General features: G+C 41.7%; 1 protein-coding gene across 1 annotated transcript in view; it reads right to left on the reverse strand.

The window, feature by feature from the left end:
* LOC311516775 (collagen alpha-4(VI) chain-like) overlaps positions 1 to 27,204 on the reverse strand; it is a gene marked incomplete at its 5' end in the record, with an annotated part of 111,336 nt that overhangs the window by 55,838 nt on the left and 28,294 nt on the right. The window contains 18 exon segments of the mRNA XM_084621113.1: positions 2,336 to 2,371; positions 3,335 to 3,388; positions 4,736 to 4,801; positions 5,947 to 6,030; positions 6,800 to 6,862; positions 7,166 to 7,219; positions 7,307 to 7,351; positions 10,037 to 10,063; positions 10,588 to 10,659; positions 12,908 to 12,961; positions 15,473 to 15,565; positions 15,656 to 15,801; positions 16,839 to 16,917; positions 19,390 to 19,739; positions 21,821 to 22,396; positions 24,907 to 25,117; positions 25,119 to 25,306; positions 25,761 to 26,318. Coding sequence (XP_084477239.1) covers positions 2,336 to 2,371; positions 3,335 to 3,388; positions 4,736 to 4,801; positions 5,947 to 6,030; positions 6,800 to 6,862; positions 7,166 to 7,219; positions 7,307 to 7,351; positions 10,037 to 10,063; positions 10,588 to 10,659; positions 12,908 to 12,961; positions 15,473 to 15,565; positions 15,656 to 15,801; positions 16,839 to 16,917; positions 19,390 to 19,739; positions 21,821 to 22,396; positions 24,907 to 25,117; positions 25,119 to 25,306; positions 25,761 to 26,318 — 2,756 coding nt within the window.

A 27,204-nucleotide genomic window follows, 5' to 3' on the forward strand; every position in this document is an offset into this window, starting at 1 on the left:
CTGAATCAATTTAGGCTGGAAATTACAAAAAGGTTTCTAACCATCAGAGGAATGAGGTTCTGGAACAACCCTCCAATAGAAGTAGTGGGGTCAAACAACCTACCCAGCTTTAAGATGAAGCTTGATAAATTTACAAATGGGATTGTATGATGGGTCATCTATGATAGCAGGGGACTGGACTTAGTGACCCAGGTGGTCCAGTCCTGTCTTATATTTCTGTGTCTCAGATGCATATCTACTATCCCTAATCAAGACCATCAGCATTCCAGCACTTGGAATTTCTCTTCCTGGGCCGGCTTCAATCCTGTGTGTTATTTTTGTGAGCGCCAGAAGCAGCTCATGTGTTGCGGATGCTCAGAGCTGGATGAAATTTGGAATTCTCAGTTCATGGGGAAATTCTGCCATTTCAAAATTTCCTGCTAACTGGAGAGTCCAAACATTTCCATTTTGAAAACACAGTCTTTCCAAAATCAAATATGCTTCCCAGATTCCAGTGCCCCCCAGCTCCAGGGCAGACCACAGGGCCCAGAGGGCTTCCAAACTCCCAGGCCAGCTGGCTCCCCAGCTCCCACAGCTTGGGCAGCAAGCTGACCCAAAAGTCAGGCATCCTGGGGAACCAGCTGGCCCAGGTGTCTTGCTCTGTGGCTGGGAGTCTGGAACCCTGAGAGCCACAGCTCAAGTCAGGGCTTTTACTGCTTCCAGGCTCCCTGATGCAATGCCAGGCCCTAGACCCTGAGAGCCAGGGCTTGAGCTGGGGCTCAGAAGGCTCCCTGGGTTGCCACACTCCTGGTTCCAGTGGCAGGAACCTGGAACCCACACTAAGCTCGGAGCCAGGGCTCCCAGGGCTTTCAGGCTCCCACCTCAGCAGGAAAGAGCCTGGATGTCCTGAGATCTGCATTTTCAGGACTTCCAGGCTCCCTGCCACAGAGCTAGAAGACAAACCACAATCAGAACCAAGGCTCCCAGGGTTTCCAGGCTCCTCATTCTGATACTGGGAGACGGGAAGCCTTGGGGTCCCTGGCCCTGGGGCAAACTGTCCCCAACAGCCCACTAAGTGAGCTGGCAAGGAAATAACAGGGTTCTGTTGGAACTCTGCTTGTGACTCAATGAAACTTCATTTAACCTAAAGTGTTGTCACAAAACTTCTCAGGTTTGACTCATTGCCATTTTCCAACAAAACTCTGTTTTGTTGGAAAATTTCCAATCAGGTCTCATTGTTGGTAACTCTGTAAGTGGAAGAAGAGGGAACTCTGGTTGTGTGTTTGTGTACGCGCACACGCGCAGGCCAAGGCAAAGCAGACGTAGAAGGAATCACTCATCTCTGTCTTGCCTTGTCAACAGTAGTGCAGATATTCACAAACCTTCAGCCAAGCTTTGTGTTGGTTTTAAGGAGGCTTAATATAATGGATCTGCACCAGCCTGCCTCCCTTCTTCTCAGTGGTCAGCTATTGCCCCTCACTAACTTTTTAATTTTTAACTGGTTGAAAAATGTGTAAGCCTTAGAAGCTAGAAAATTCTCACATTCTTATCAAGCAGTGGTTATAGCTCCATTATTTGATAGAAATGGCACCAGTCCCTTGGTTTAGCTTTAAAAGAAACAAACCATCCACTGAACAGTGTTATCCTATATACACCACAGAGGCAAAATTCTGACTTTGGCTATCCATATGCAAATTTCATCAGTTAAAATGGAAGTTCCACATGCATATCCCAGTGGGAAATTTGGACATCTACTTTCTGGATTTGATTCTGAAACCAGAGACAACTTAAGCCTTTGTTGAGCAAGGCTGCAAGATGACATTTTGTTGCTTTACACCAAACATGACCAATTCCTGTTCTCCATTATCACATCGCTATACACAGGGCTGGCATAAAGATTCTTTGGACATACCCCACATTTAATGGGGTCATTTTACGTAGTAGTGTGTGTTTTCAGGTAAGGACTAGGGAGAAAATCATCAGGTCCCTCAGCCTTGTGTTGCAGGAATGAGCCCAGCTGCCCATTCCTTATAACCTAAGTGACTGACTTACCTCAGCTGATGTCAGTTTACATTGATGAGGCTACCATCACAGAAAATGAGCTAGAAACAGGCTTTTATTTCAGAGAAAGCTAAGATTCTCCTTTACATTTTTGCCCCTTCCAAATCAAAAAGACTGCTGGTCACATGCTTCCTGGGACCTAAAGGCTGAGTAGGCTTGCAATGGACTTCCTGATTATTAAATACTTGTGTTCAGTTTCTGTGATCACACTGAAAATATCCCCTCTAAGACAGGCAAAAGCTCAGACTTGAGAGATAGCTATGTACACATAGATATACCAGTAATGATCACTGACCTTTAAGCCCTGGGGACCTCTCCGACCCTCTGCACCCTAAAAGACAAGCGCAATTTATCCAGAACTATGACCAGTAAATGAAAAATAATGGCCCTGGAGCCAAACATGGTACATTAATGGTGGGGAAATGGCTATTCCCAGATAAAAAACCTTGGTTAAGTGAAATTGAAGCTGAGTGTTCATATCAGTAAATTAAGGGTAGAAACTTTACAAAAGTATTACATTTATCAAAATACAGTCATTAGAAATGTAGGAAATTCAGAAGGAAAGTATCTAAACTGCCTTCTCCAGGATGACTTCCCCATTCCCTATCCCCAATGCTAAGGTCAGCAGAAGGAGAGTCCTGGTTCCATGCATGTTAGGCAGTGGGGACTGCATTACTCCCTAAGTACTCTGCTCTTCTTAGCTTCCTTCATGACTATAGTGACACTGTTAAACATCATGGAGGCCTTTTGGGAGCTAACCTCAAGTCCAGATTAGGAGGGACCAGTAAGCAGCCCATTCCTGAGCATTAGCAGGTTCATTGACTCCATTTCCTGGGAGATGGAGGTGGTTCAGCAAATGTCCCCTCAGCCTTAATAGGCTCATCTGACTCCAATGAGTCAAAATAGGCTTGTCAGCTCCCAATGAGCCTATATAGGCTTGTGGGGGAGTAAGAAGCTTACTAAGGCTCATGGGTAGGCGGGGAAGGATTAGGCTTGTCTTTGGTGACTTTCCCAAGTCTCTAAGGCTCATGGAGGGTCCAAGGTCCCCACTGAGCGCAAGGCTCAATGGTGGTCATAAATCAGGAATTCCTTGTACGATATATTTAAAATTTGGCAGAAGACTGTACCTCCATCACAGACCAACCCTTCCAAACTTGAGGCCAATATTCCTTTGGTGTAGATTTTTTGTGTGGATAAAAAAGTGGGGAGCAAAATAGGGCTTATAAATGGCAACATCATTGCATCCTCAACTATGGATCAGCTACTTCCATTCCATAAGGATAACTACTCTTACATCAGTGCCCTCTTCACCCAACTCTCCTGGCACTCCATCTGTTCCCGGTTCTCCCTGCAAAATGAAAAGACACAATCAGCCTTTTAAAAAAAATATCAAGTACACATATTTCTTTTTATAGCCCTTCTTTGATATTTTTCCTGGAAATTTTTTCTTCTAATTGGATTGTAATCACTCAAAGCACAGCATTTGTTAGACCTAGTTCTGTGGAAAATGTGGTTAATTAAAAGTATCTAGTCAGAAGGAACTGGTCTGCCTTTCGGTTCCAACCCTTCAACCATAACCATCTGAGATTAAACAAAGGCTTTTGTGGGATCTTTTGTCTGTCCCTGTCTTCCAGAGAAAGCAGATGGTGGGGATTCTGAGGAAAGATTAATCAGAAAGCAGTGACTTTTGTTGCCAGGAATTTATTAAAGTGAAGCTTTTCTCTGAAAAGTGATTATGCAAAAAGAGCAACTTCTTAAGGTCCGGGGCCTGATCCAAAGCCCACTGAAGGCGACTGGGGGGTTTCCATTGACTTTAATGGTCTTTGGATTAGATCCTAGATATATTTTCACACAGTGAATCAGCTTCCCGTAGACCAAGGAGTTTTTGAGATGTGACCAGATTTCATATGGATATGCCTATACCTACTGTATCTCTAACTTTGGTATTTGAATAGAATATAGATAAACCCTTCCTTACAGCTTGGAAATCAAGAAATGAGGAACTATGGCCAGAGCTCCTTTGGTTATTTTATTTGTACTGCATCATTGTCTATCAGGATCAGGGCCACTGTACACACATATACTAAGTTTCAAGTTCCTACCCCTACGCGCTTACAGCAAATCTAATTTAACCAGAAAGGATTCAGAAGACATTTTGTAAGCATATATCCAAATCTGAAGAAACAGATCAGAAAGGAGTTCGGTCTTCTCTTAAGGAATAAATCATTTTTAGCAAGCTTACAAGGATGATTTTGGTATTCAGAATGCTTGATTTATTTTTTTTCTAAGCAATACAGTATGAGAAATCCATGGTATTTCACTCGAGTCCTATGAGAAATGAAGTTGGTGGCTCAATCCACCCTGAGAAGTCTTCTGCAGAAATATATTCATGCTGAATCCAGGTAACAAATTACAAATGATCTTCCTTCTGGTCAAACTGCATTCGACATCATCAGCAAGCACAAAAATGTTACCAGCTGTAGGCACAGCATGGCGTTTCTATGGATTGATACAATAATAAAAAAGGGGCACACCTCTCCAAAGCCCTACGTGCTGCAGACACAGGTTATAAAGTAACATAAAATTAAATAGCAGCTCACCCCCAACAACTGATAGAACTCAACCCTCTAAGAAACACACAGGTCTCCTCCCCACACAGCCCTGTTAGCCCTTAACAGTGCAAAGCTGTGTTTACCTCCTGCCCTGGCTTTCCTTTTTCACCCTCTGGACCAGAGACATTGTTGTTAATTCCGGGATCACCCTGAAAAATCAAGACGATGTTAATTATTTTCGGTAATTTCCTCTTTGCTAGTGTAGCTGCAAAGGCAGGATACGGAAATAGAAGCAGAGTAATAATAATAATAAAAAGGGATTAATTCAGAAGATGACGGTAGCAAGAGGCCTCTGCAGATGCATTTCCACAATCAAAAACGAAAAGCTCTTTGCCCAAAGAGATGAAAACAAAGTATCTGGATGGGCAATGAATTCAAGCTTGTAATTAAATGGTTGATCTGTCTGTTTAGGTATAATTACGCAGGGTCTACATAATAAGATTCCAGGATTGTCACTGTTTGTCATTCTGAAGCCTAAAATGTCTACTGAGTCAGTGGAAGTGATGGAAACAGCTACATGCATGGCCGAGAGTTCTTTTCTGTTAAGAATATCACCAGGTTCATTCATCACTGGGATTCACGGTCTGTTAACACACAAATTGTAAGTTCTCAGCCATTTTGTCTTTACAAACAACACCTGTGCAGTGTACAGCTACAGTAGCTCCGTGTCTAAGACATGCCTAGAGTCCCAGACCATTGTGATATAAGAGGTAACTCAACCAATCCTACCTTTACCCTAGAGCTAATTTGTATGCAACAGTTTCATTGGTTGCATAAGGGAGACTGCTCAGATGGTGGATTAACTGGCCCAACAGCCACATCCCTGCAAAAGCAGGGGTTTACATGTGCTGGTAAGAACATAATCAGTGATCTTCAGCAAGATTTTATCCTGAAACAAATTGAATTATGCACAAATTTTGTCCTCTTTGAATACAATACAGTTGGACTCAGGGAATGAAATCCTGACTGAAATCCACTGAAGTCATGACAATGGCTAAATTCTCATTTGCTTCAGTGGGGCCAGGATTTCCCTGATTGTTACTAGGACATCTGACAGTGTTCCCGTCTTAACTGAGCATTAGAAACTGGCAGGAGCCACATGATACTCTTTGCTATTTGGAGAAAAGGGCTGCAAAATGCACCTGTAAAGGTCCTCAACCTATGGTGTGAAGAGAGCAGAGCCTCCACTGCATTCTAACTCCTGGGCCTCAGACACGGCTGAAGCCGCTCCATAAGATTAGGGCTCTGCAGTTCATAACAAGGAGGGGTGAAGTCAAAAAGCAGCTTCTCTCACCATCAGTGTACATTTCCAACCAGAAATCAGCCCCCGAGTTTCTTCTAGTGGAATCAGAAGTAACTCCTCCAGATGGCTGCCAATCTGTTTAGAGGATGGGGTTTCAGTTCAGCCAGCAAGTAGGGATTGCATGCCAGGATGGCTACAGAAGGGGCTGTGTTACCATGGATAAGGAAACAGTGAGGCCTGTGCTCCTGCCCCTTTCTGGTATTATTAAGATGGGTATGTATCTTGGGGCATCCACAGATTTCAGGTGCCAAACCTCCAGCCATTAATGAGAGGGGAACTCTCAAAATTCCCTATCAGAGACAGGCAGGAAATAGTTTTTCCATCCAGCAAAAATACCATCAGAGAGAGAGTGAGAAAGAGAGAGACCCCCCTCCCTGGAATAACCAAAAGTCCCTGGTCTGTCTGACTCATAGCAAGGAACTAAACCTGCATCTTCCACATCCCAACTGAGTTCCCTAACCACAGGTCTGTTGGATATTCTGAGGTGGGGATTTCTCTCTCTGACCAGAAATTCCACCCTAGACCTGAGAAACTGATACATTTCCACAAAATGTTTCAGTTTTATCAAACTGGCATTTTCCAACCAAAAGCCATTTAATCATAAAAATTCCTGACCAGTTCTATTCCTGATTTCCTCAGCAGGCTAGTGCTTGGTCCAGGATTATCAGGATGCCCTCAAACGTTACAACAAAATTGACATTTGAGGCAACTTCATCACCAAAATCTGGACATAACATGACAAATCTGGACTCAAAGATGAAGGTTAAAAGCTCTATTGCTATTCACTTCACTGAAAGTCTTTTCAGCCTGTCAAAAGTTAAGAGATACCACAGACTTTACTTACATGGTCTCCTCTTAGACCAGGCTCTTCACGCTCACCCAATTCTCCTCTAGGTCCTTTTCTACCCTTAAGTCATGAAGAAAGCACATACAATTAGAATACAGGTAGAGAGCTACAGTATTAATGTCATCGTTAGATCTTTAGGGCCAGATCCTCACTGCCATAAATTTGCATAACTCTATTAAATCAATGGAGCTATACTGATTTGCACCAGACGAGAATCTGGCTTTTACACTTAAAATATATCTAACCAGTTTATATCAAATAATTAGAGAATGTGCAGCTGTTAAGAGGTCACAGAGGTTGCAGATTTGGCAGTAAAGGTTGGAAAGGTGACAGAAGCTTCCATCAGGGCTAAAGACATTTTACCTGTTTTCCTGCGCTGCCTTTTTCTCCAGAAGACCCAGGAGATCCTCGTTTTCCCTAGAAAAATAAAAATACAAACAAACAATGTTCTTTCTTTCAGGTGAACCTCATTCATTTAATTCAGTACATGTGAATAAAGGTTACCTCTGATCCATCAATCCCATCAATTCCATTTTCACCATCTTCACCCTGTTGGTATAAATAAAAATCCACATTAGCACACTAGTGAGCATTTGGGGGCAAGGAACCTGTCTTTCTATATGTACAGTAAAGCACCTAACATGCTTTTGAATACTTTCAAAAGTAAGAATAATAGTTATTAAAAATATGAACTTCTTCAAGAAGAAGAACCCTCTTCACTTTGCCATCAGTCATTTTTTCACATCTCCTTTACCACTTGCAGCATCCTTAAAATCTCAACAGCTTCCAGTATATAATCAGTTTGCATTTGATCTAGCATTTAGGTTCTCTTGTATTTTTGGTGCTCAGTTGTTTTACTTATTTACAGTGTACTGTGTTCTTTTTAGGGCATTTTATATTGTGGTTATTATACTTAACAGCTGGTAACAATTCATAGATTATTTATGGATTCAAAGATGACCTCCTGTATAACACAGACTAGGAAACTTCCCCAAAATAATTCCTAGAGCATCTCTCTTAGAAAAACATCTCTTTACTGGAAGTACAAACTATGTAAGAGTTTTGTAGACTTTGGGACAAATAAAGGCAATCCATTTTAATGGATTGTTTAAATAGAATTCTGCTTATTGGCATCAGGGTGGATTTTGATACTTTGACTCTAAAACAGCTTCACTCAAAACTGTGAATGCCTCCATGTTGTGTTAAAGATGTCATTTATCCAAACATTCTTAGAGCCAATCTGATGGGTGTGTAATTAGTGTTGAGACACCTGCTTTTGATTACTCCTTTCTCAGGGCAGCAAGGGCTAAGAGCTCTGAGAGGATGACCTAGTCAGATCCAGTGGAAAGCCAATGATTCCTCTGGTTGATCTCAGAAAAGGGTTAATGGGATCTGAAAGTAGTCCATTCAGTCCTTCATAACTGAAATTCTTCAGCCAGGAGTTGTTTTTTTACAGGACTGGTAGGACTAATACATTACACAATCTACAGTCACCTTTTTGTATTGCAGCTGAGATCATATCACTAAAAAAATCAGAGCAAGTATCAGCCATTTCTGGAAGACAATGTCTTATAAAATAGCAACCCAAACCTCAGAAGCTTGTAATGTGAACTTGCTGTTCAGATGAAGAATTTGACCTTTGAATGTAATTGTCCTGAAGATTTACAGCTACAAGACATAAATGTCAGTGGGGAAACTCCTGAAATGTTTTAGAATTGCCCTAGTAGTTTTCTTTTAATTGAAAACTAAATGGTACTTGGAGTGCTCATCTTCTCCTTTTGTTTACCCTTTACAAAAAGAAGAAATTTACTCTGATGCTCAGCTGGAATAAAGAAAGAGATGAAAAGGGACCTTAAATTGTTTTGTTACCTTGAGAATCGAAATGGGTAATACGCAAACACCTTGAAAGTGACTTTAAGGGCCTCTTCTAAACCATTGAAGTCAATGGGACTCAATCTGATAGCTCTGATATCTTCGTAAATTGTTGTTAGCTTGGCCTTGGCAGTAATTAGCACTATATATTACATGCTTATGGGGCAAATTTCATTAGTCAGTGAAGGAGAAAAAATTAGACTGTTCCAAATCTCTTAGCTCATAAATCAGTGTTCACTGTATAAATATTCCACAACCACATCCTAAGAGATCACCACTTTTGTTTTTGCATTTTTTTATTTTTCTTTCTCATGTTAACAGATCTGACCCCAAGTTTATAGTATCACATACCAAGTACAGCTTTTTCTAAATAACTGTCTCTAAAAGACTTGCATGAGACCAAAGTTCTGATTCTCTTGACCTTACTGAGTTACCAGTATTGAATCCTTTCTTTGAAGCGGAGAGTTTCATTTTTAAATAACTTAAGAGGACACAATGAGCAGAGTGACTGAAGCATGTGTTATGGCTGAGATGCACATCCCAGATGAGAATGTTAGCAATGAAAGATATACGCTTTCCAAATGAAGTTTCATAATGGTAGCCAAAAAAGGTGAAGGAGTCTTTGTATGTCAATAGGGTGGGCTTTGATTCAAGGACTGCACTAGTTTTTAGACTGCACTTTGTCTACGGCACACACATTAAGGCTGACATTTTCCTAAGGCAATTAGGCATTCTACTATCGCTGGGTTTCAGCGTGATTTGGATACCTAACTCCCCTAGGCTCTTCTGAAAATCCCACCCTAGATTTCAGTCCATTTGAGCCAAAATCAGCAATGGTTTTGAAATCAATCATCAGGGCTGAATTGACCCTTCTTTTACTGTTATGTGTTTTAGATCTTTAGAAAAAGAGAAAGGTAAGGGAATTCAGGAAACAGACTTACTACTCCCAGCACCTTTGCATTACCTCCTAGAACCAGCTAACCAGAGCCAGGGGAAGTTCTGGCAACCCTTTCTTGTGCCCCCAATAGCCATAATTTGGCCCTTGGAATAGTGTCACATTGGTAATTACTGCTGACTTTTTCACTGTGAGCAATTTAGGTCAAATTTCTGCAGTCGTTCAGTTCAACTGAATCACACATCAACCGTCCCTTAATAGTCTAGGAGCAGTTCCCAACCCAGCATATATTTGCACAATTATATTGCAAATCCACACAATGTTTTTAAACTCAATTTTTGATACCCTTTGCCTTTGGGTCTTTAGCTAGCTTTCATACTTTCATCCTACAACATAAAGTAGAGATGACAGGACTGTGTATAACCAAGAGCCGTTTTATTGGAAGAAATTATAGAAAGAACACATACCCGAATTCCTCGATAGCCTCTTGCTCCCTGAAATTAAAAATAAGTTCTGTTAAAATTTAAACTACACCAAAAAACAGCTGAAATGTTTTCTAGAGCTGGTGCAGGAGCAAGAAGCAGCTTGCTGAATCGATCACAGGCAGCTGCCAATGAAGGATCGAGTTTCAGGATCTACCCCATGAAAGCTCCTTGGTGCCCCAGGGCAGATTGACATTTCAGTTCCTGTCCTAGCAATCAGGTTGGTTCGGCTTTAACTCCTCAGTAGGGCTCTGTAGCAGCTCCATGGGTGGGAGATTCATTGGAGAGCTGCTGTCTAGAGAGCAGACTGTCCAGCCACCATTGCAATGTTCTTGTCCTGGCCAGCACCATCTAAGACTAGATACAAGACCAGCACACCCAGAAGCTAGAGGGTCACTCTGGTATTCTGAAAACAGGGCATAGCCATCCATAGGTCCTTAAAGAATGCAAAGAAGGGAACTCTTCTAGGTGCAAAATAGGTATATGGAAAGTAAAAATAAAAGGGGGGGGGAATAAAGAATTCTTCTAACACTTGCCTTAGGACCTCTAACACCCGGGCATCCTCCTTCTCCTTGAGTTCCATTGAAGCCCATTGGACCTCTCTCCCTCTACAAAGCAAGGTAGAGTGTTAAAATTCATGCGTTAAAAATTGGTCACTTGTTATTTAAAAAGCTACAATTAAAGCAAGCCAGAGTTCTTTAATTATCATCATCCACTGCACTAGGGACCTGACTAGGGCCCACTGAACTCAATGGGAATCCTCATATTGTCGTCAAAGGGCTTTGAGTCAGTCCCTGCGAAGTTTGAGCTGCATCACTGTTCTATGTACTTACTATCATGTTATGTTTTGTCCCCCCACCACACACAAAAATCTTTCTGACTCTGAAATCTTGATTTTTGAAGATTGATTCTTTTTAAAACTTGTCCTGAACTGAATACCCCTTTCCTCTCATATGGACATCTAGTCTTGGAAGGATTATTCTATGGGTCTCCTAGGGATGACATGTAGACTGGTGAAAAGATACAGATATTTTGTTTGCAGTGTTGTTGTAGCTGTGTTGGTCGCAGGATATTAGAGAGACTAAGTGGGTGAGATAATATCTTGTTTCGACCAACTTCTGTTGGCGAAAGAGACAAGCTTTTAAGCTTACGCAGAGCTGTTCTTCAGGTCTGGGAAAGGAACTCAGAGTGTCACAGCTAAATACAAGGTGGAAGAATCTTTAGCAACAATCTTGTCTCAGAGATCACATCTGTAATCTGTGAAAAAACTGGAGACAATTTAGGAGCATCCAGGAGCAGCCCCCAAAGACAGCAGCAAAATCTTTCATGAAGACTCATTAGAGTATTGTCTTAATAAAAAAACAAATTCAGAGTAAGAGAGAGAGAGAGAGATCATTTGGGGTCTGATTGTGAAAGACTTTTGCAAAGATAGACAAGGGAGGAGGAGGGCACAAGGAGCCTTGTACCTCTCTCTTGTGCAGTCCCTGGGCCCTCTTCTCTACCAGTGTAATTACTCCAGATTTACACTAGTGCAAATGGGATCAGAATCTGGTTCCAGTTATAAAATAGTGATATACTGGCACAACATTATACAAAAGTGCAAGGGCAATAATGCAGCCGCATTCTGGACCTTACGCATAGCCCCATGTCCTACTGGACACATTAGACCTAAATTATGAGCTGGTTATCATGGAATAATAAAGCAGGGAGCCTGTAGTTACATGATACTGCCCCTTCAAGTTCTCCCCTCCTCAGTGCACCACACACCTTAGTCCAGCACAGTATAATCAGCACAATATACCTTGTGTTAGTTATTTTATTACATTTGATTGTTTTGGCTTCCTCAAATTCTCAATGTACTGCAGATTTTTATATTGAAGTCAGGAAAAGCTGGAGGGCTTAGCAGCTGAAAGGGGAAAGTGGGGACATGGGAGTTGCTTTCAGGTTATAACACCCATGAGGCAATGAGGAATCAATGCATTTCCTTTTTCCCTCCCCTTTCTTGGCAGGGATGGAGGTGACCTGAAATTTTGGAAAGTTCATTTCTTTCATCTTTCTGCTGCTTAAGGTGAGTCATGGCCTCTGGGGTTGGAGGGCACAGCAACAGAGAGTGCTTTCTCCACAATCCCAGTTTGGAGGCGTTCTCCCACTGCCGGCACCAACCGGGCTGTCTTCTGGACAGCCCCAGACAGTATCTCCAGCGGCAAGGTCAAGCTAGCCAAGCACACGCCAAGAGCAGAAATTACTCTCATGGAGCTTGCATGCTTGTATATAGTTATCTCAGAATGGGTTTTTGGTGTGCATCAATAAAGTTTTTTAGGAGAGATGTTCAAGTGACGTGGCTGCAACACTATAAAACTAGTTCTCTGTTTATCCTGGAAAATAAATTAATTTTTGTTGGCCTTCTCTGGGTGATGTCCCAACAGAATTTATGATTTTAAAAAGGAGGAAAAGAACATTTCTAGCCTTTTGAGTGTGTTATGCTGAAGTCTACAGCAGTAATAAATAACTCATTGCAAAGCCGTTGGTAAATGCACCAAAAATAATAACCTTATGCTGCTATACTTGCAATTGGCTTTTCTTATTATATGCTGGTTTACGCTGAGAGGGAAAGGATGGCCTTGTGTGAGAGGCACATGACTGTAAATCAGGAGCTCTGAGTTCTATTCCGAGCTCCGCAACAAGTAGATGTGATGTTGGCAAATCATTTGGTGCTACGTTCACCAAAAACTATGTGCAGTAGAAGTCGTAGGCAATCCCCTTTCTGTGTACAAGCAGTGGTGGTACATTTTCCAAGGTCTGTGGGGGGTTCCCAACATCCCCCTTAAAATGAAGGAAGGCAAAATGTTTACTTACATTTCCACCTTCCTCATCAGGATGGCCAGGAGATCCCTTGAAGCCTACACCTCCCTGAAAGAAACAAATGAATAAGATAAAACTGTCTCAGTTTTCCTCTTCCGCAACACAGTGCTCCTTTACATTTGATTACAGGAGGGTGGCTGCAGAACTGTGCATGTGCATATAGAAAACATACCTTTCAAACCAGAGTCGATTGTAAAGGGGAGAAAAAAAGCTGCAACTTGGACATTTCCACAACCACTACTAAAAGCCGCATACACTTGAGAAATATTCATTAGAACAGTGTTCAGGATACGCCTTTGGTGTGATCTCTGGTGACAGCCAGAGAGATCATTGATAGGTTTGATTTTATTCAATAACTTCATTAATGATCTGGAATAGGAAATAATAGACATGCTAACAAAGTTCACAGAGGGTACTATATTGTAAGGAGTTAGATACCATTGAGAACAGAGAAATAATATATTCCAAACAGACCTAGAGATATTAAAAATATGTGCAACGACTAAATTTATTTTTGACTTGGAATGATGAAAAACTCATTGTCTCTTGGGGAAAATAACCCAAAATGCAAATATTCAGTGTGCAGGAGAAGCCTGGAAAACCAAAATGCTGAAAAAGAACTAGGAATGGCAGTGGACGGGCAATTAGTCATGAATTTTCAATATAATACGGCAGCAAAGTTTGCTTGAACGATTGTCAGCTGCATTTGCAAAGGCTTCATGTCACAGGACAAGGAGTTAACAGTTTTTCTCTACACAGCCCTGCTGAAACTGTATCTTCCATATAGCTTTTATCGTCTGGGCACCATATTGCTGGAAAGATATTGACAAAATAGAGGGGTTTATAGAAGAGCAGCAAAAATAAGCAAGGAGCTGACAGGATTGATTTATGAGTAAAAATAAGAACTGCATACATACATCTTGTCTAAGTGAGGACTAAGAGGGCTATGATAACGGTGAACAGATATCTGAAGAGGATGTTTAAATTTTTCTGTGACTATTAAAAATAACTTGAGAAACTGTCTTTCAGAAACCCTGGGTGTTTGCCATAAAAGAGTGTTTTTTACATATGTCTTTCTTTTCCTTCCTACAAAGTATACACTGTCAAGATGATGACTTATTTATAGGAAATAGTTAATTAAGCCTCTCTGGATGGCAAATTATCCATGAACAGGCAAATTTTGTCTGCTACTGGAAATTGTTTGAGCATTATACAGGCGCATATTCCAACATGTGGGTTATTTACAAATTATTTGCTTCAATTATTCAATATTTGTGATGTCAGACAATTCACTCTGATCACATGATAAAGTTTCACCTTCCTGAGTGGATGACAAATTTTTATAAACAGCAAAAGGGAAAATAAATCCAGGTCAAACAGAGTGACCAGTGCACAGATCTGCACAAGTTTTTGCTTTCTGAGAATATATTTGTAACTAAAAGAATGATGCTATGAATGTTAGCCTAGAATGAAAGAAAAGGGTTGTGAATGCAAAAGGGAAATTCATAGCTCTTGTTTGAATCAATGTTTGCAAATACTTCCCCTCCTTCCTCTCCAGCCCATATTCATTCAGCAACAGTGTATTATAACCAATTGTTTGTCTCTCTTCCAAGTGAGACACATTTTTCACTCTTCGTTTTATTAAAGAAGCAGATAGAATGGAGAGGGCCAGATCCTGCCATGCTCTGTGACAAGAAAAAGAAAGGAGGCCAGAGCTGAAATATCTGGAACTTAATCTCGGGGCCTCAGTTTATTCATATGTAAAATGGTTAGAACAGCAATACAGGGGTGTTACAAACCAAAGCTTAATTAATTAATAACAAGTCTCTCAGATAAATGGCACTATAGCAACTCAAAGTAGTATTATTAAATATTATACAAGAAAAATGGCTACAGTTTGTTTTATAAACCAGCCTCTGTTTGGAGTGGCTGGCATGCTCCATGTTATAGCACCATTCCAAGTAGGAAAACTTCAACCAGTAGAGCCCCCCCATAACCTGATCTGATGGATTTCAGGAAAATATTCGAGAAAGCAAAGTGAGTAACAAGATTTTTTTAAACAGAAAGTTTTGGAAGGACAGTACGATGCCAGGTGTGGCAACTCTGGCACATGGATGCAGTAGTGGGATGAGAAAGAAGAACGAGAAAGCGCAAGAGAGGTGATGTTGGTGACTGGTGGGAAGGTGGCTAGCGTTCAAATTGCTCATACAGCAGTAGTAAGCTACCAAAGGCAATTAGCCATAATTACTAATAAAGCTCATGGTCAAGTGAGGAAGGGACAGGGTTATTTCTGATTACTGAATTGGCCTAAGGAGCGTGTTCAATGGCCATTAGTGTCAGAAGTCACACAAGCCACCTGTTTTTCTGTGTGTTTTACTGGTCAATATTTTTATAAGAAAAACATATACTAGGATAAAATTTACATTAGAGAAATGATCAAGCTTTTGTTTCCTGTTGTACTGGCAAGATTTGCAGGTGTTTTATGTGTATAACACTGAACTACTTTAAAAAGATTGGCAAAACAAAATAACTAACCAGTAGACATTTTTGTACACTTACCTTCCTCCCAGGAGGTCCAGTTACACCACGAAAACCATGTTCTCCAACACACTTAGCAAGAATATTGCAGCATTTTCTTTCAGCAACCACGTCCTGCAAAACAATTCTTGATATACTAGTTTATCAATCAGATTGCCAAAATGTGATGGGTTTTGTCTTTGTTCATATCACAAAGGGACTTACAAGTTCTTTCCGTAAGATGTTTGGAAGTTCTGGAAATCCAATGCTCAGAGGTTGCTTGTATCCAAATCCTCTGCCAAACTCTATTTCCTGAAGTTCATTCAAATCCTGCATATTTTCCAGGCCAACCATTAAAAGTGCATCAAGGCCTTAAAAAAGAAATATGTTAAAACTGTTGTTTACCTGATCTGCTTTAATAATTAGAATAATGACCGTAAAATATTTGGTTTTTGAAGTGACCCATAGATAGAGCTGGTCAGGAATTGTTCAATTAATCTGTTTTGTCGAAAAAATGTGGATTCCTCAAAACCGAAACCATTTGCAGAACAGGGGCGTCGACAAATTTACCAACTCAGAAAAAATGTTGAGGAAAGGATTTTGAAAATGTCAGTTTCATTTTGATATTTTCAAAATGAAAAGTGCTGGTTTTCCTGTTCAAAATGACTTTTTGTTTCAAAATTTGAGCTAACTGGAGGTTAAAAAAGAAAGAAGGTTGAAACCAAAATGAGACATTTCAAAAGGTTTCAACTGACCTGAAATGAAAAATGTCGACTTTTCAGTTGGTGAATATTTTCATGAGCAGACAGCTACTTTCTGTAGTAGAATTCCTCCCAAAGTTATGTTGCCTCCTGAAATGCAGTGTCTTAGGGAGCCATCTATTTACTCTGTGCTTACATCTATTCCTTGCTATTACAGCAAGGTGAGAGACCATCGTATAGTCTCTGATCTTAGACTTAGAAAGGAAAATAGAGGAATCTGGCTCACTCAGAGAAGGGAGGGTGCTCATCAAGAATTCTTGGGCAACGCCATAACCATGCAAATCAGCATGAGTATGTGGAAGGTCTGCAGTGGGAGAGGAACTCTTTGAGTATGTCTACATTGCAAAATAAACCAAAAACCCCGCAGCAGCAAATCTCAGAGCCCAGGTTGACTTACTTAAGCTTGCGGAGCTAAAAATAGCAGTGTAAACATTTCCTTTTGAACTGGAGCTCAGCCTCTGAAACCCAGCGAAAGATGTGGGTTTCAGAGCCTGAGCAAGAACCTCTATACTGCTATTTTTAGCCCCAAAATGTGAGCCTGAGTCAGTTGACCCAGGCTCTGAGACTCGCTGCTTGTGGGGCTCTTTTTGCATTGTAGATTTATCTTCTGATGCAATGCAATGCTGGGCTGTCATAACAGGCCATACCTTTAATGTGAAGAGAGTCTGCTGTTGTTCTGAGCATTTCTATAGTATCATCCAGCCCATCTGTAAACACTAAAAGAACCTATGAAGAAAACACTGAATTACCATGGTGGTTAGCAGAAAATATGAAAAAAACAACCATAATAATATCACCACCACTTTTCCTGGGTAGTTCTCAAAGCGCCGTGCAATCTTTGATGAGTTGAAATTTCAGGTTAACTTAAAAATTACAATTTAGTATTGAAAATTGGTGACAATGTAGCTTAAAAAGGACAGAGTCATGGTAATTAAGCCCCAAAATATCTCTGGTTTGACAGTGGCTCCATTTGGAAGGATTTACCTCGTAGACTGCAACTTTTATTAGTGTAAACAGTTCAGGTAAGTACCCAAATGTTCTGGGCAAGGGGCCATTTCTATTCTTGTTTACAATTTGAAGGACTTTCACTGAAGTCAGTGGAGTTCTCCAGATTGACCCTGGTGTAACTAAGAGAATTTAGAGCAAGCAGTGTTTTTCCTTTGGGTGACGGCAGTCCAGGACTGGATTTGTCAGACTAACAACATAACAATGCTGGACTGGGTTCTCTGGTCCATTCTGCCTACTTGATGCTTGATTCAGCCATAGATGGACAGCAAAGAATTCCCCAAGCACACAAGAACTCTCCACTGGTGTAAGGCTGGCATATGTGGCTGAGTCAGCTCCTGTGCCAGCTACTCCACACCCCCAAGGTAGGAGGAGAGAAGGGGCATATTAACACCAAGACAGCGGGTATTGGTGAAGCAAAGCTTCACTACCCCTATCCTCCAATGGTATAAAGTCTCCAGTGGCATAAATTAGATCAGGCCCCCCATCTGCCCTCGTGGAGCTCAGATGCAGTGGCAAATTGAGCCCCTACTGTGCAAATAATCTATCACAAAGTGTTGGAAAGTACCTTTCTGTTCCCACTCTAAGCATGGTGGGATCAGTTTTTGATTGGAATAAATCCGAGTCTTGCTCAGTTAATGACTTCAAGATTGGCTTCAGTATTCCATAACCAAACAGAACAACAAACAACAGATGAACGGCAAACTACAAAGAACCAGAATCATTGTGTCTCATCCAACAGATGAGCAAAAACTTGTTGCTGTTCAGTGACCTATGAAAAATGAATTCATGATGTCAGTTCTGTTCTAAGTAAATAGTCAGGTGTTTATGTCATGCACACAAGTGCCAGAACAAAGGGCAATAACGGGTGCCCTTCTGGCTGTCGCCAATAATTAAATGGGTATGAAGTCTGAGCTACCTTCCAATTCCTAGAATGGTGACGACAGTGGAGTCGTACAGATGTAGCTAAAAGCAGCATTAGGTCTGCAGGATCTTTGTTACTCGTCATCATCCATAAGGAGGGAAGAATTCAGCTCAACTCTCAGATTCCACATTGCATTAGTAGAATTGGCAGTTAGAAAAATAACATTTTTATAGGTAAACTGAGCAAATTTGTTCAGAAATCATTGCGATGCAATACAAGTGGATCCTCATGATGCCATTTCATAGTCATCATTCAGATAAGACTTGCACTTTACAGATTTCAACAGAGAAAGAAGAAAAACCCAAAACATTAGATATGCACCACTCCACACACCACAGAAGAAAGAATTCTAAAAATGCTGAATATGGAGTTTATATTCTTATCTGCCAGCATGGGGATTTGTGTCTGCTCCTCAGAATGGAAGTGAGAATACACTTTTCAGTGAGCATTCTAAATTAAATTAAGACCACTGTAAACTAGCAATACCTTATAAGAATTCAAATAAGGTCTCCCTGGAAGATGCACTTAATATCCTAGAGGGGCTAAAGTGCCTTTCCTGAATTGGGATGTTTTTTTCTGAATCAGGGCTTTAGTATGTAAAATTCTTTCCAGAACTAGTTTCTTAATCAGAAAAAAACATAAAAGGCACTGAATCTGAAATACTAGGAGGTGTCTAATTTCTATTCAAGTCAATGGAAAGGTTCCCCTTGACTTCAATAGGGATTGGATCAGCCCTTTAAACATTTGCTTTCTCTTGGTCTCATTTCAACCTGGATGAACTATTTGCAGTGGACATGTTAGTCTACAGATATAGCCACTTTTCTCTGTTCATAAATTATCCATTGATAGACCTTGACTTTACTCATTTGTTATTTGAAATTATGTATAAGTGGTTTCTGTGAATATGTTTCTGACATAAAACATTCACAATGATGTTTGCTTTGAGTCATTACTACCCAGGTTGTGTGATTAGCTATCTATTACAGAGTATTGTTCTGCTCCTTAATCTACTAACTGCTTCCAAGGTGGACAAGTGAAAACTTCCCATGTAAGTACTTGCGAGCATATGGATTTGCCCAAGTATTTGAATTCCAGGAGCAAAAATTCACTCACAGAATTGTTTGCAGTAAGGGGTCATGAATGCTGTCAAAATGAATTCAAGGATTTATCTAAAAGAGCATTAATGATGTTTTTATTTCCCATGCAATGTTCACCTGCACTAGACTTAATATACTTTGAAACAATATAATTTATTCCATTTTATTTATCTTCACTTTAGCAGAGGCCAGGCTGAGGGATTTCTCCCAAAATGACTGTAAGAAGTCTGCATTCAGATATGTGTCCACAGTTGTTTGTACAACTAAGAATTTCTGGACGATCTCTTCGCCATAGGCTTCAAAATCGGAGTCAAACAAGGACTGGCCGTTCTGTGCAAACACTTGGTACTTGAACCTGATGTTGATTTGAGACTCAACAGTACAGCTGTTGTTAGTCAAGGATTCCATCCCGTGGAGAAGTTTGGGCAGGTACTTTTGCAATTTCTGCTTCTCATGCAGTGCAGATATAGACTTCATGCGCCTTGAAATATCAATTCCTACAGAAACATCTATGTTGCAGTCTGAGAAGGGGGTAGGGAAGAAAATCAGTCATCAAATCCAAGCACTATTTTATTATCTTGATTTCTATCTGTACCAGTGACAAAACATGTTCAATTTAAAATTGGAAGAATTAGAGAGCCAGATCTTCAACTGGTGTAAATTGGTGTCACTCCATTGACTTGCATGGGGCTATGTCAATTTACCCCAGCTGAGGAGCTGGTTTATATTATTGCACATAGTCTCTCTAAACCACCTAGCTATGAAATAGCACCAGCACTCAAGCCTGTAAAACTGCTGGATTTGTTCTTCTGGGGCCGCATGCAGGGAGCCTGCCTTAGCCCCACGGCACCAGGGGTGGTGGCAATCCTGTGGGCTGGATCCAAAGCCCTGATAGGCCAGATCCGGCCCACAGGCCATAGTTTGCCCATCCCTGCTTTAGCCACTGTCTGCATAGTTGTGGATGCACTGGTCATGTCCCATCGACCCAGCTTCCAAGCTGCAAGTCTCCCAAATCATCTGTGGTGCTCAGAGCAAGGTGCCTGATTCTGTGTCAGTCTTCTAGACAGGACAAGAAGCTGGAAGTCTAGAAGCACTGAAAGCCATGGCTGAGCTGGGAGCATCAGAGCATGGGCTGTATTTCATTTCAAAAGTTTTCTAAATGAAACATTTCAACCATTTCGAAAGAATTTTTTTTTCAGATTTTCCCTTCCACAGGAAGTTTCTAAAACTGTTACTTTTCATTCCAAAAATGGAATGTTTGTTTGTTTGTTTTTTAAAGAATTGTCCCATGGAACAGAATTTCCAATTTTCACCCAGCTCTGCTACCGACTCTTGCATGAAAATAGGAGCTTTGTGTTTCTTATGAGTTAGTCTGCACCCGCTGCTTATGTCCTGCTGAAGTTCTAGGGCCAGATTTAATAAAATAGGAGCTTTGTGTTTCTTATGAGTTAGTCTGCACCTGCTGCTTATGTCCTGCTGATGTTCTATCTGGCCCTAGAACTTCAGCAGGACATAAGCAGCAGGTGCAGACTAACTCATAAAAAACACAAAGCTCCTATTTTCATGCAAGAGTCGGTAGTGGAGCTGGGTGAAAGTTGGAAATTCTGTTCCAAGGGAAATATATATATTTAAAAGTTTCATGTTTTGGAGTGGAAAAAAGAAGCCATGGCATGCTTATATATATATTGCGACAGGGTCGGGCTAGATGGCTACAGGAAAGTGATAGAAGGCAGATATATTAGCCCCAGATTAAGCAGGTCCCTTTTCCCTGGGTAAGGTAACAGGAGCAGTTCCATAACAATCCAGAACTTGCTGGAACCAATTAAGGCAGGCAGGGAAATTGGGACACCTGGAGCCAATTAAGAAGCTTCTAGAATCAATTAAGACAGGCAGGCTAATCAGGGCACCTGGTTTAAAAAGAACCTCACTTCAGTCAGTGAGGGGTGCGCAAGGAGCTGAGACTGAGCGGGCGTGCTGCTGGAGGACTGAGGAGTACAAACACTATCTGGCATCAGGAAGAAGGTCCTGTGGTGAGGATAAAGAAGGTGTTGGGAGGAGGCCATGGGGAAGTAGCCCAGGGAGTTGTAGTTGTCACACAGCTGTTACAAGAAACACTGTAGACAGCTGTGATCCACAGGGTCCTGGGCTGGAACCCGGAGTAGAGGACCCAGGTTTCCCCCATACCCCCAACTCCCTATTGGATACAGAAGGAGTTCTCCTGGACTGTGGGTCCACCAGAGGGGAAGGTGCCTGGCCTGTCCCCCGACCCCACTAGGTGGATCAGCAGATACTGTGGGGATTGTTCTCCTTCCGTTTCCCCATGCTGGCCAGTGATGAAGTTAGCTGAGTGAATGACAGGTTTGAGCCACTAGCAAAAGTGGCCAAACTGAGGGCTGCTGTGAATCTCTGAGGCAAGCAAATCCGCCAATAAGCGCAGGACCCACCAAGGCAGAGGAGGAACTTTAACTACATATATATATATATATGTATATATATAAAGTTATCTATGATCTACAGAAAAGTGATTTCTTTCCTTTGCTTAAACACAAAAGTGTGGGACACTTTAGATAGATATACTCAACAAAAGATTTCTGTGACTTACCCTGGCTAGGACGATCTTCCAATTCACAGATTTCAGTGACAACCTTCCTCTCTATGGTTTTCAGCTCTTCAAAATTCTCCAGCACATACACCCTGCGTGCATCACCGGCAATTCGAAGCAACTCAAATGAGTTTGGACTTCCTAGGCCAATTGCAAAGATGTGTATCCCATCATTCCTCAGAGCAATAGCTGCCTCATCCACCATGTCATTAGACTGCCCACCAGTAATCACTACTAGGCTTTGCAAAACTCCTTGTTTTTTCCTGCCACCATTGGCAGTCTCAAAAAAGCTCTTGACAAACCTCAGACCTTTGCCAGTGAAGGTGGAGGTCTTTAACTGGACAATGCTGTCAATCCATTCCTTTATGGCTGTGTCGGAGTGGAATTCATTGAGATATATTTCCTTCTGGGGATCTTTGCTGTACTGGATCACACCAACTTGGACTTTGTCCTGAGCGATAATAAAACTGTCCACGATTTCCTTCATGAATGTTTTCATGGCAGAAAAGTTACTTGCAGGTATTCTTTCTGACCCATCAATCAAGAATATAAGATCTGCCTGTTGGTTGCCACAAGCTGCAGGGGGGGAAAAATGTACTTAGCTATGCAAATCTGGGAGAGTTCAGTCATTGCCTTCGTTCTCATCCATTTCACCTTTCCAACACCCTGCCCTCTTTGGGTGAAATTTCCCTCTGGGCAGAGATGCCAGCACAAGGGCAATCCACCACATAAGTTCCATTTAAACCCTTAGGTCCTCTGTGCAGAAAGAAATGTCACCATGTATCAAGTAGCAAATGCTGGGAGAAACTAGCTCCTGGACACTTTATACACCATAACTATGACTTATTACAGAGAGGAGGTGAGACTAGACTATGCAGAACCTGTGCCTGAAGTCAGGCTGTCAGGAGAATAAGGTTAATCTTTAATTCTCACTGAATGACAAGCAAGTGGTGGACAGTCAGCAGGTGTAATCAAGTAAAACACCATCCCTTTCTCGCCAAAACCTGAAGTGTCATACTAAGAAAAATTGCTTGCATTCTAGGAGATGAATGATGAGCTTCCTGACTGCCTTGAATGGCATGGGAACCAGAAGCTCTGTTGGTTTACTAGAAGGTTGGGCAGTTTCTTGTTTGTGAACAGGTTTGTGCTGCAGGAGCTATCTATCTCAGGTGCATGACATTTATTACAGGCAGCTTCTCGTCAGTGAGCTTGGTACTTCAAACTGAAAGTTTACATCAGAATTGTACAATGCTTGTATATTTCAGTGAACTCAATACTGTAGATAATGTAGCAGTAAAAAAGTGATTGTGGTGAAAAGAAACCAGCACAATATGCTAGGAGAAGAGTGTGTAGAGCAGTGGTGGGCAACCTGTAGCCCATCAAGGTAATCCGCTGGTGGGCTGCCAGACAGTTTGTTTAAATTTGCATGGCCCACCACAGCTCCCAGTGGCTGTGGTTTGCCGTTCCCAGCCAATGGGAGCTGAAGGAAACAGCAGCCAGCATTTCCCTGTGGCCCACACCACTTCCTGCAATTCCCATTGGCTGGGAACGGCGAACTGCAGCCACTGGGAGCTGCGGGCAGCCATGCAAATGTAAACAAACTGCCTGGCGGTCCACCAGGGGATTACCCTGATGGGCTGTAGGTTGCCCACCACTGGAGTAGAGAGTCTTTTCTCAAGAATTGTTTGAGGTGAATGGAGAAGTAGGGTATCCAAATAATGTGGGTATTTTCCCCATGTCCCAGAAGCACTTTAGAAAGGGAGGACATTCTTCTGCTGGGAAAATCACCCATTTTGCAAGCCTAGGGCCACACTCTCAGTGGGTAAAGGCCCATTTGATTTTTCAGCAGACAGAACGTCTGTGCATATATTTACCACAACCGCAAACACTGTTACCACAAATGTGCACACAAATGGGTCTTTAGACACTTACATACACATTTGCAGTTGTCCTGCTAAATATAGGTGTGTTATTGTGGTACATTTCTACAAGCACAAGCGAGCCTCTTCATGCTGAAAATTTGCCTCTCGTAGCTTAATTCTCACATAGTCAGTGGTGAAAATAAGCCGGTCCAGTCCGGTACGGCATACCAGAAAGAGCCAGTACACAGCCGACCATACCAGCAGGACTGCTGATGGGGGGGCCAAAAGGGGCAGCTTCCCCAGGGATCGTTCATTTCAAGGAAGCCTTATATAGGACAATTATGGAGTAAGGTGCCTATAAGGGATGTTTAAGCTAACCCAGGCAATTGGTGCTTACCTTATCTCTGGAAGTACAAGGGTTTTTATGCTTGATACATTTTTATTGGCTGAGTGAAGTGAGGCCCTTTACCTCAATTTCATGGCATACCTCTGTCTGTCTGTGACAAATAAATAAAAAATAATGGGGGGGAGAGGGCATGGGGGTGCACATAGAGCCCCTGGTATGGGGAGGGAGAAAGGGAGACTTTGGCATAAGGAGAAGGGGGAACAGGGGGCACACAGAACCCCGGGAGGGGAGGGAAATGGAGGAGCCCAATATGGAGGGAAGAGGGATATGGAAAAGGACACAGAGCTCCTGGCATGGGAAAGAGAAAGGGTGGCCCTGGCATGGGGTGAAGGGAAAATGGCAGGACACACAGAATCCCTGGCATGGGGAGAGGGACATAGGGGGGTCCTGGTATAGAGAGAAGGGGGATGGAGAGCACATAGAACTTCTGGCAGGAGGAGGAAAGGGGGGACTCTGGTATGAGAGAAAAGGGAAACAAAAGTCCTGATCCAACAAAAGCACTTGAAGCACACGAATGTTCCCATAAACATCAAAGGGCTTAATCATGTGCTTAAAGTAAAGAACATGCTTTGCTGGAAAAGTGCATAAGAAAACGATAGTGAGGGAGATCTGATTTTTGACACGTGTTCTGCTTTCCATACTGGAAACTGTCTCTACACTATTTCCACCCACCCCTTAACCTTGTCTCAATAGAACATTTTAAAAATGAATATTACCTGTGACTGACATTGCCTGTGACAACCTAGATAATCTGGATAAATGGGAGAAAACCTATAAGAAAAAAAAAAACAACAGCTCAATTTAAAGGTCTCACTTACCTGGCTTTGCCTCATCACATACTGTATGAGTGAGGTTTTCGTGTAAGCTTTTCAGTTCGTTATAGCTCTGTGCAAAGAACAATTTCTCTCGCTCTCCCACAATTTCTTCAAGCTCTGTTCTACTCGCTTCGTCCACTCCAACAGCAAAGACATTGATACCATCTTGCTTCAAAGGTTTTGCTGCTGCTGGAAGATTTAGCAGAGTACGTATTCAGTGAGAAATGATCCTGAGGATCAGGGCTATAGACCACAGCCCCAAACTGAACATTGTCTTTTCCAACCACTGAGTCATTCACCACAGTCTCCATGATCCTCTGCATGCCCTGGAACTTCAAGTCTATGAGGCTTCTTGATCCATGCACTACAAATATGATGTCTGCAACTTCAGTCCTTTTGCATGCTGTTGTTAACAAAACAAAGGAAACAAAGCAGCAATGTTATGATCAGGTCTCTCTCCTCCTTGCTCCCCTCCGAGTAGTTCTTTTGATCCAACTGCTAGCTGAAACCAGAAAGTGCAAGGACATTCCAAAAAGCAAGATACAAAGAAAAACTAAAAAGGAGGGCTGTGGGCATTTCTTTTTGTCCAAAAGAAAAATATATACCTGCCTGAAAAGAAATAAAATATGGCTCCTGAGGAAAACCATGAGACTATGGTCTGTAAAGAGAGTGGTCTTATTTTCTGCTATTGCATTTCACTTTACTATCATTGGTTAATATCACAATGGAAGAAAAGCTGAAGATCTCTACTAGAAATATGTGGGCAGAGAAGAATCAAACCTTATAAAGGATTAATAGTAAACACAACAAAATAAAGAAGAATTAGAGAGACCCAACAGGTTATTACTATCACTTACAATCCTCCGGGTTGCAAATTTCAAACAGAATATCCTTTTCCAGAAAGGTAAGGGAATCATAGTTATCCTCGAAGAACACTTTGTCTTGACTGCCAGCAATCTCCACAAGTTGGGAGTTGTTTGCCTGGAGAACACCAATGGCATAGATGGTGATACCTTTGTCCCTAATGGTCTCAGCAGGCTCTCTCACGATATCTTGGGCCTCCCCATCTGTGATCACTATGAGATACTGTTTTACTCTGGGTCGCCCTCCTTTGGGTTCATCAAAGTAAGAGGAGGAAAAAGTTAGGGCTTTCCCGGTCATTGTTCCAGATTTAATCTGCCTGATTCCCGAAATGGCTCTCCTTAGGTCAGTCTTGCTGCTGTAGCTGTTGAGTTGGAACTCATCGTGGGGCTCTGAACTGAACTGCAACAAGCCAATCTGAACTTTATCAGCCCCAATATCAGACCTGTTCACAATCAGCTGTATGAAATCCTTCATCTTCTGAAAATCAACAGGGTGGATACTCTCAGAGCTGTCGACCAGCAAAATAATGTCGGCTTTCATGTTCTTACAGGCTAGGAAAGAAAAGAAAAGAAAAGAAAAGAAAAGAAAAGAAAAGACAAAATTCTGAATCTCCTCCTGAATGTATTTGCCAACCACTCAGACTGAAAACTACACAGAAAATCGTGTCTTCCATAGCAGACCTCAAGGAAAATAAAAGCCTAGTGTTTACTAACAACTAACAGTTACTGTTAAATTCTAAATAGTAAGGATTTATGTTCTGATGGTGAAGATACTGAGTTTCATCTCCACTGATGACCATGGCATGTATAAATATGTAACCACATCCTGTTACACGGGCTCCTTCCCCCATCTCAGAATGCGGCACCGTAAGATTTATACACTGCCCTTGATCCACAGCCGCTCTGGATAAAGTCAGTAATGTGGCCCTAAAATGAGTACTTCATTTTTTTTGACAAACTCACCTGCTCCTGCTCAGACTTGGGGATCCAAAATCAAAGCCTTCATCTATCTCCTTTAGAAGAGCAATGCACTACAGCCACATGTTGTTCTGGACTGTACCAACAGTGCTCAAAACGTGCGTTTGTTTAGGGTCTCAAATAGTCTAGCATTAGATTATAGGCACTTCAGAGCAAGGGGCTGCTTTCTGTTCTATATTTGTACAGTACCTAGCACAATGAGGTAGGAACCTTCAAGAGCTACCATACTGCAAATAGTAAATATATATATTTTTTACATACATAAGGCCATCTTTAAGAATTTCAGCCTCTGGTGTCAGACTTCATTTTCTTTTGTGAGATGTTCAGTTAACGAAATTATACCCTCCCTGTGTCAGAAGGCGAAGGACAGCCTGGATTTCATCTGGCAAAGCATGTTGCGTCTTCTGAGACAATTTACACAAGAGTGAAGTTGTTTATTCCTGTTTATTTAGCAAAGCTA

This window comes from Lepidochelys olivacea, assembly GCF_965140295.1.
Source record: "Lepidochelys olivacea isolate rLepOli2 genome assembly, chromosome: 2".
Taxonomy (NCBI): domain Eukaryota; kingdom Metazoa; phylum Chordata; order Testudines; family Cheloniidae; genus Lepidochelys; species Lepidochelys olivacea.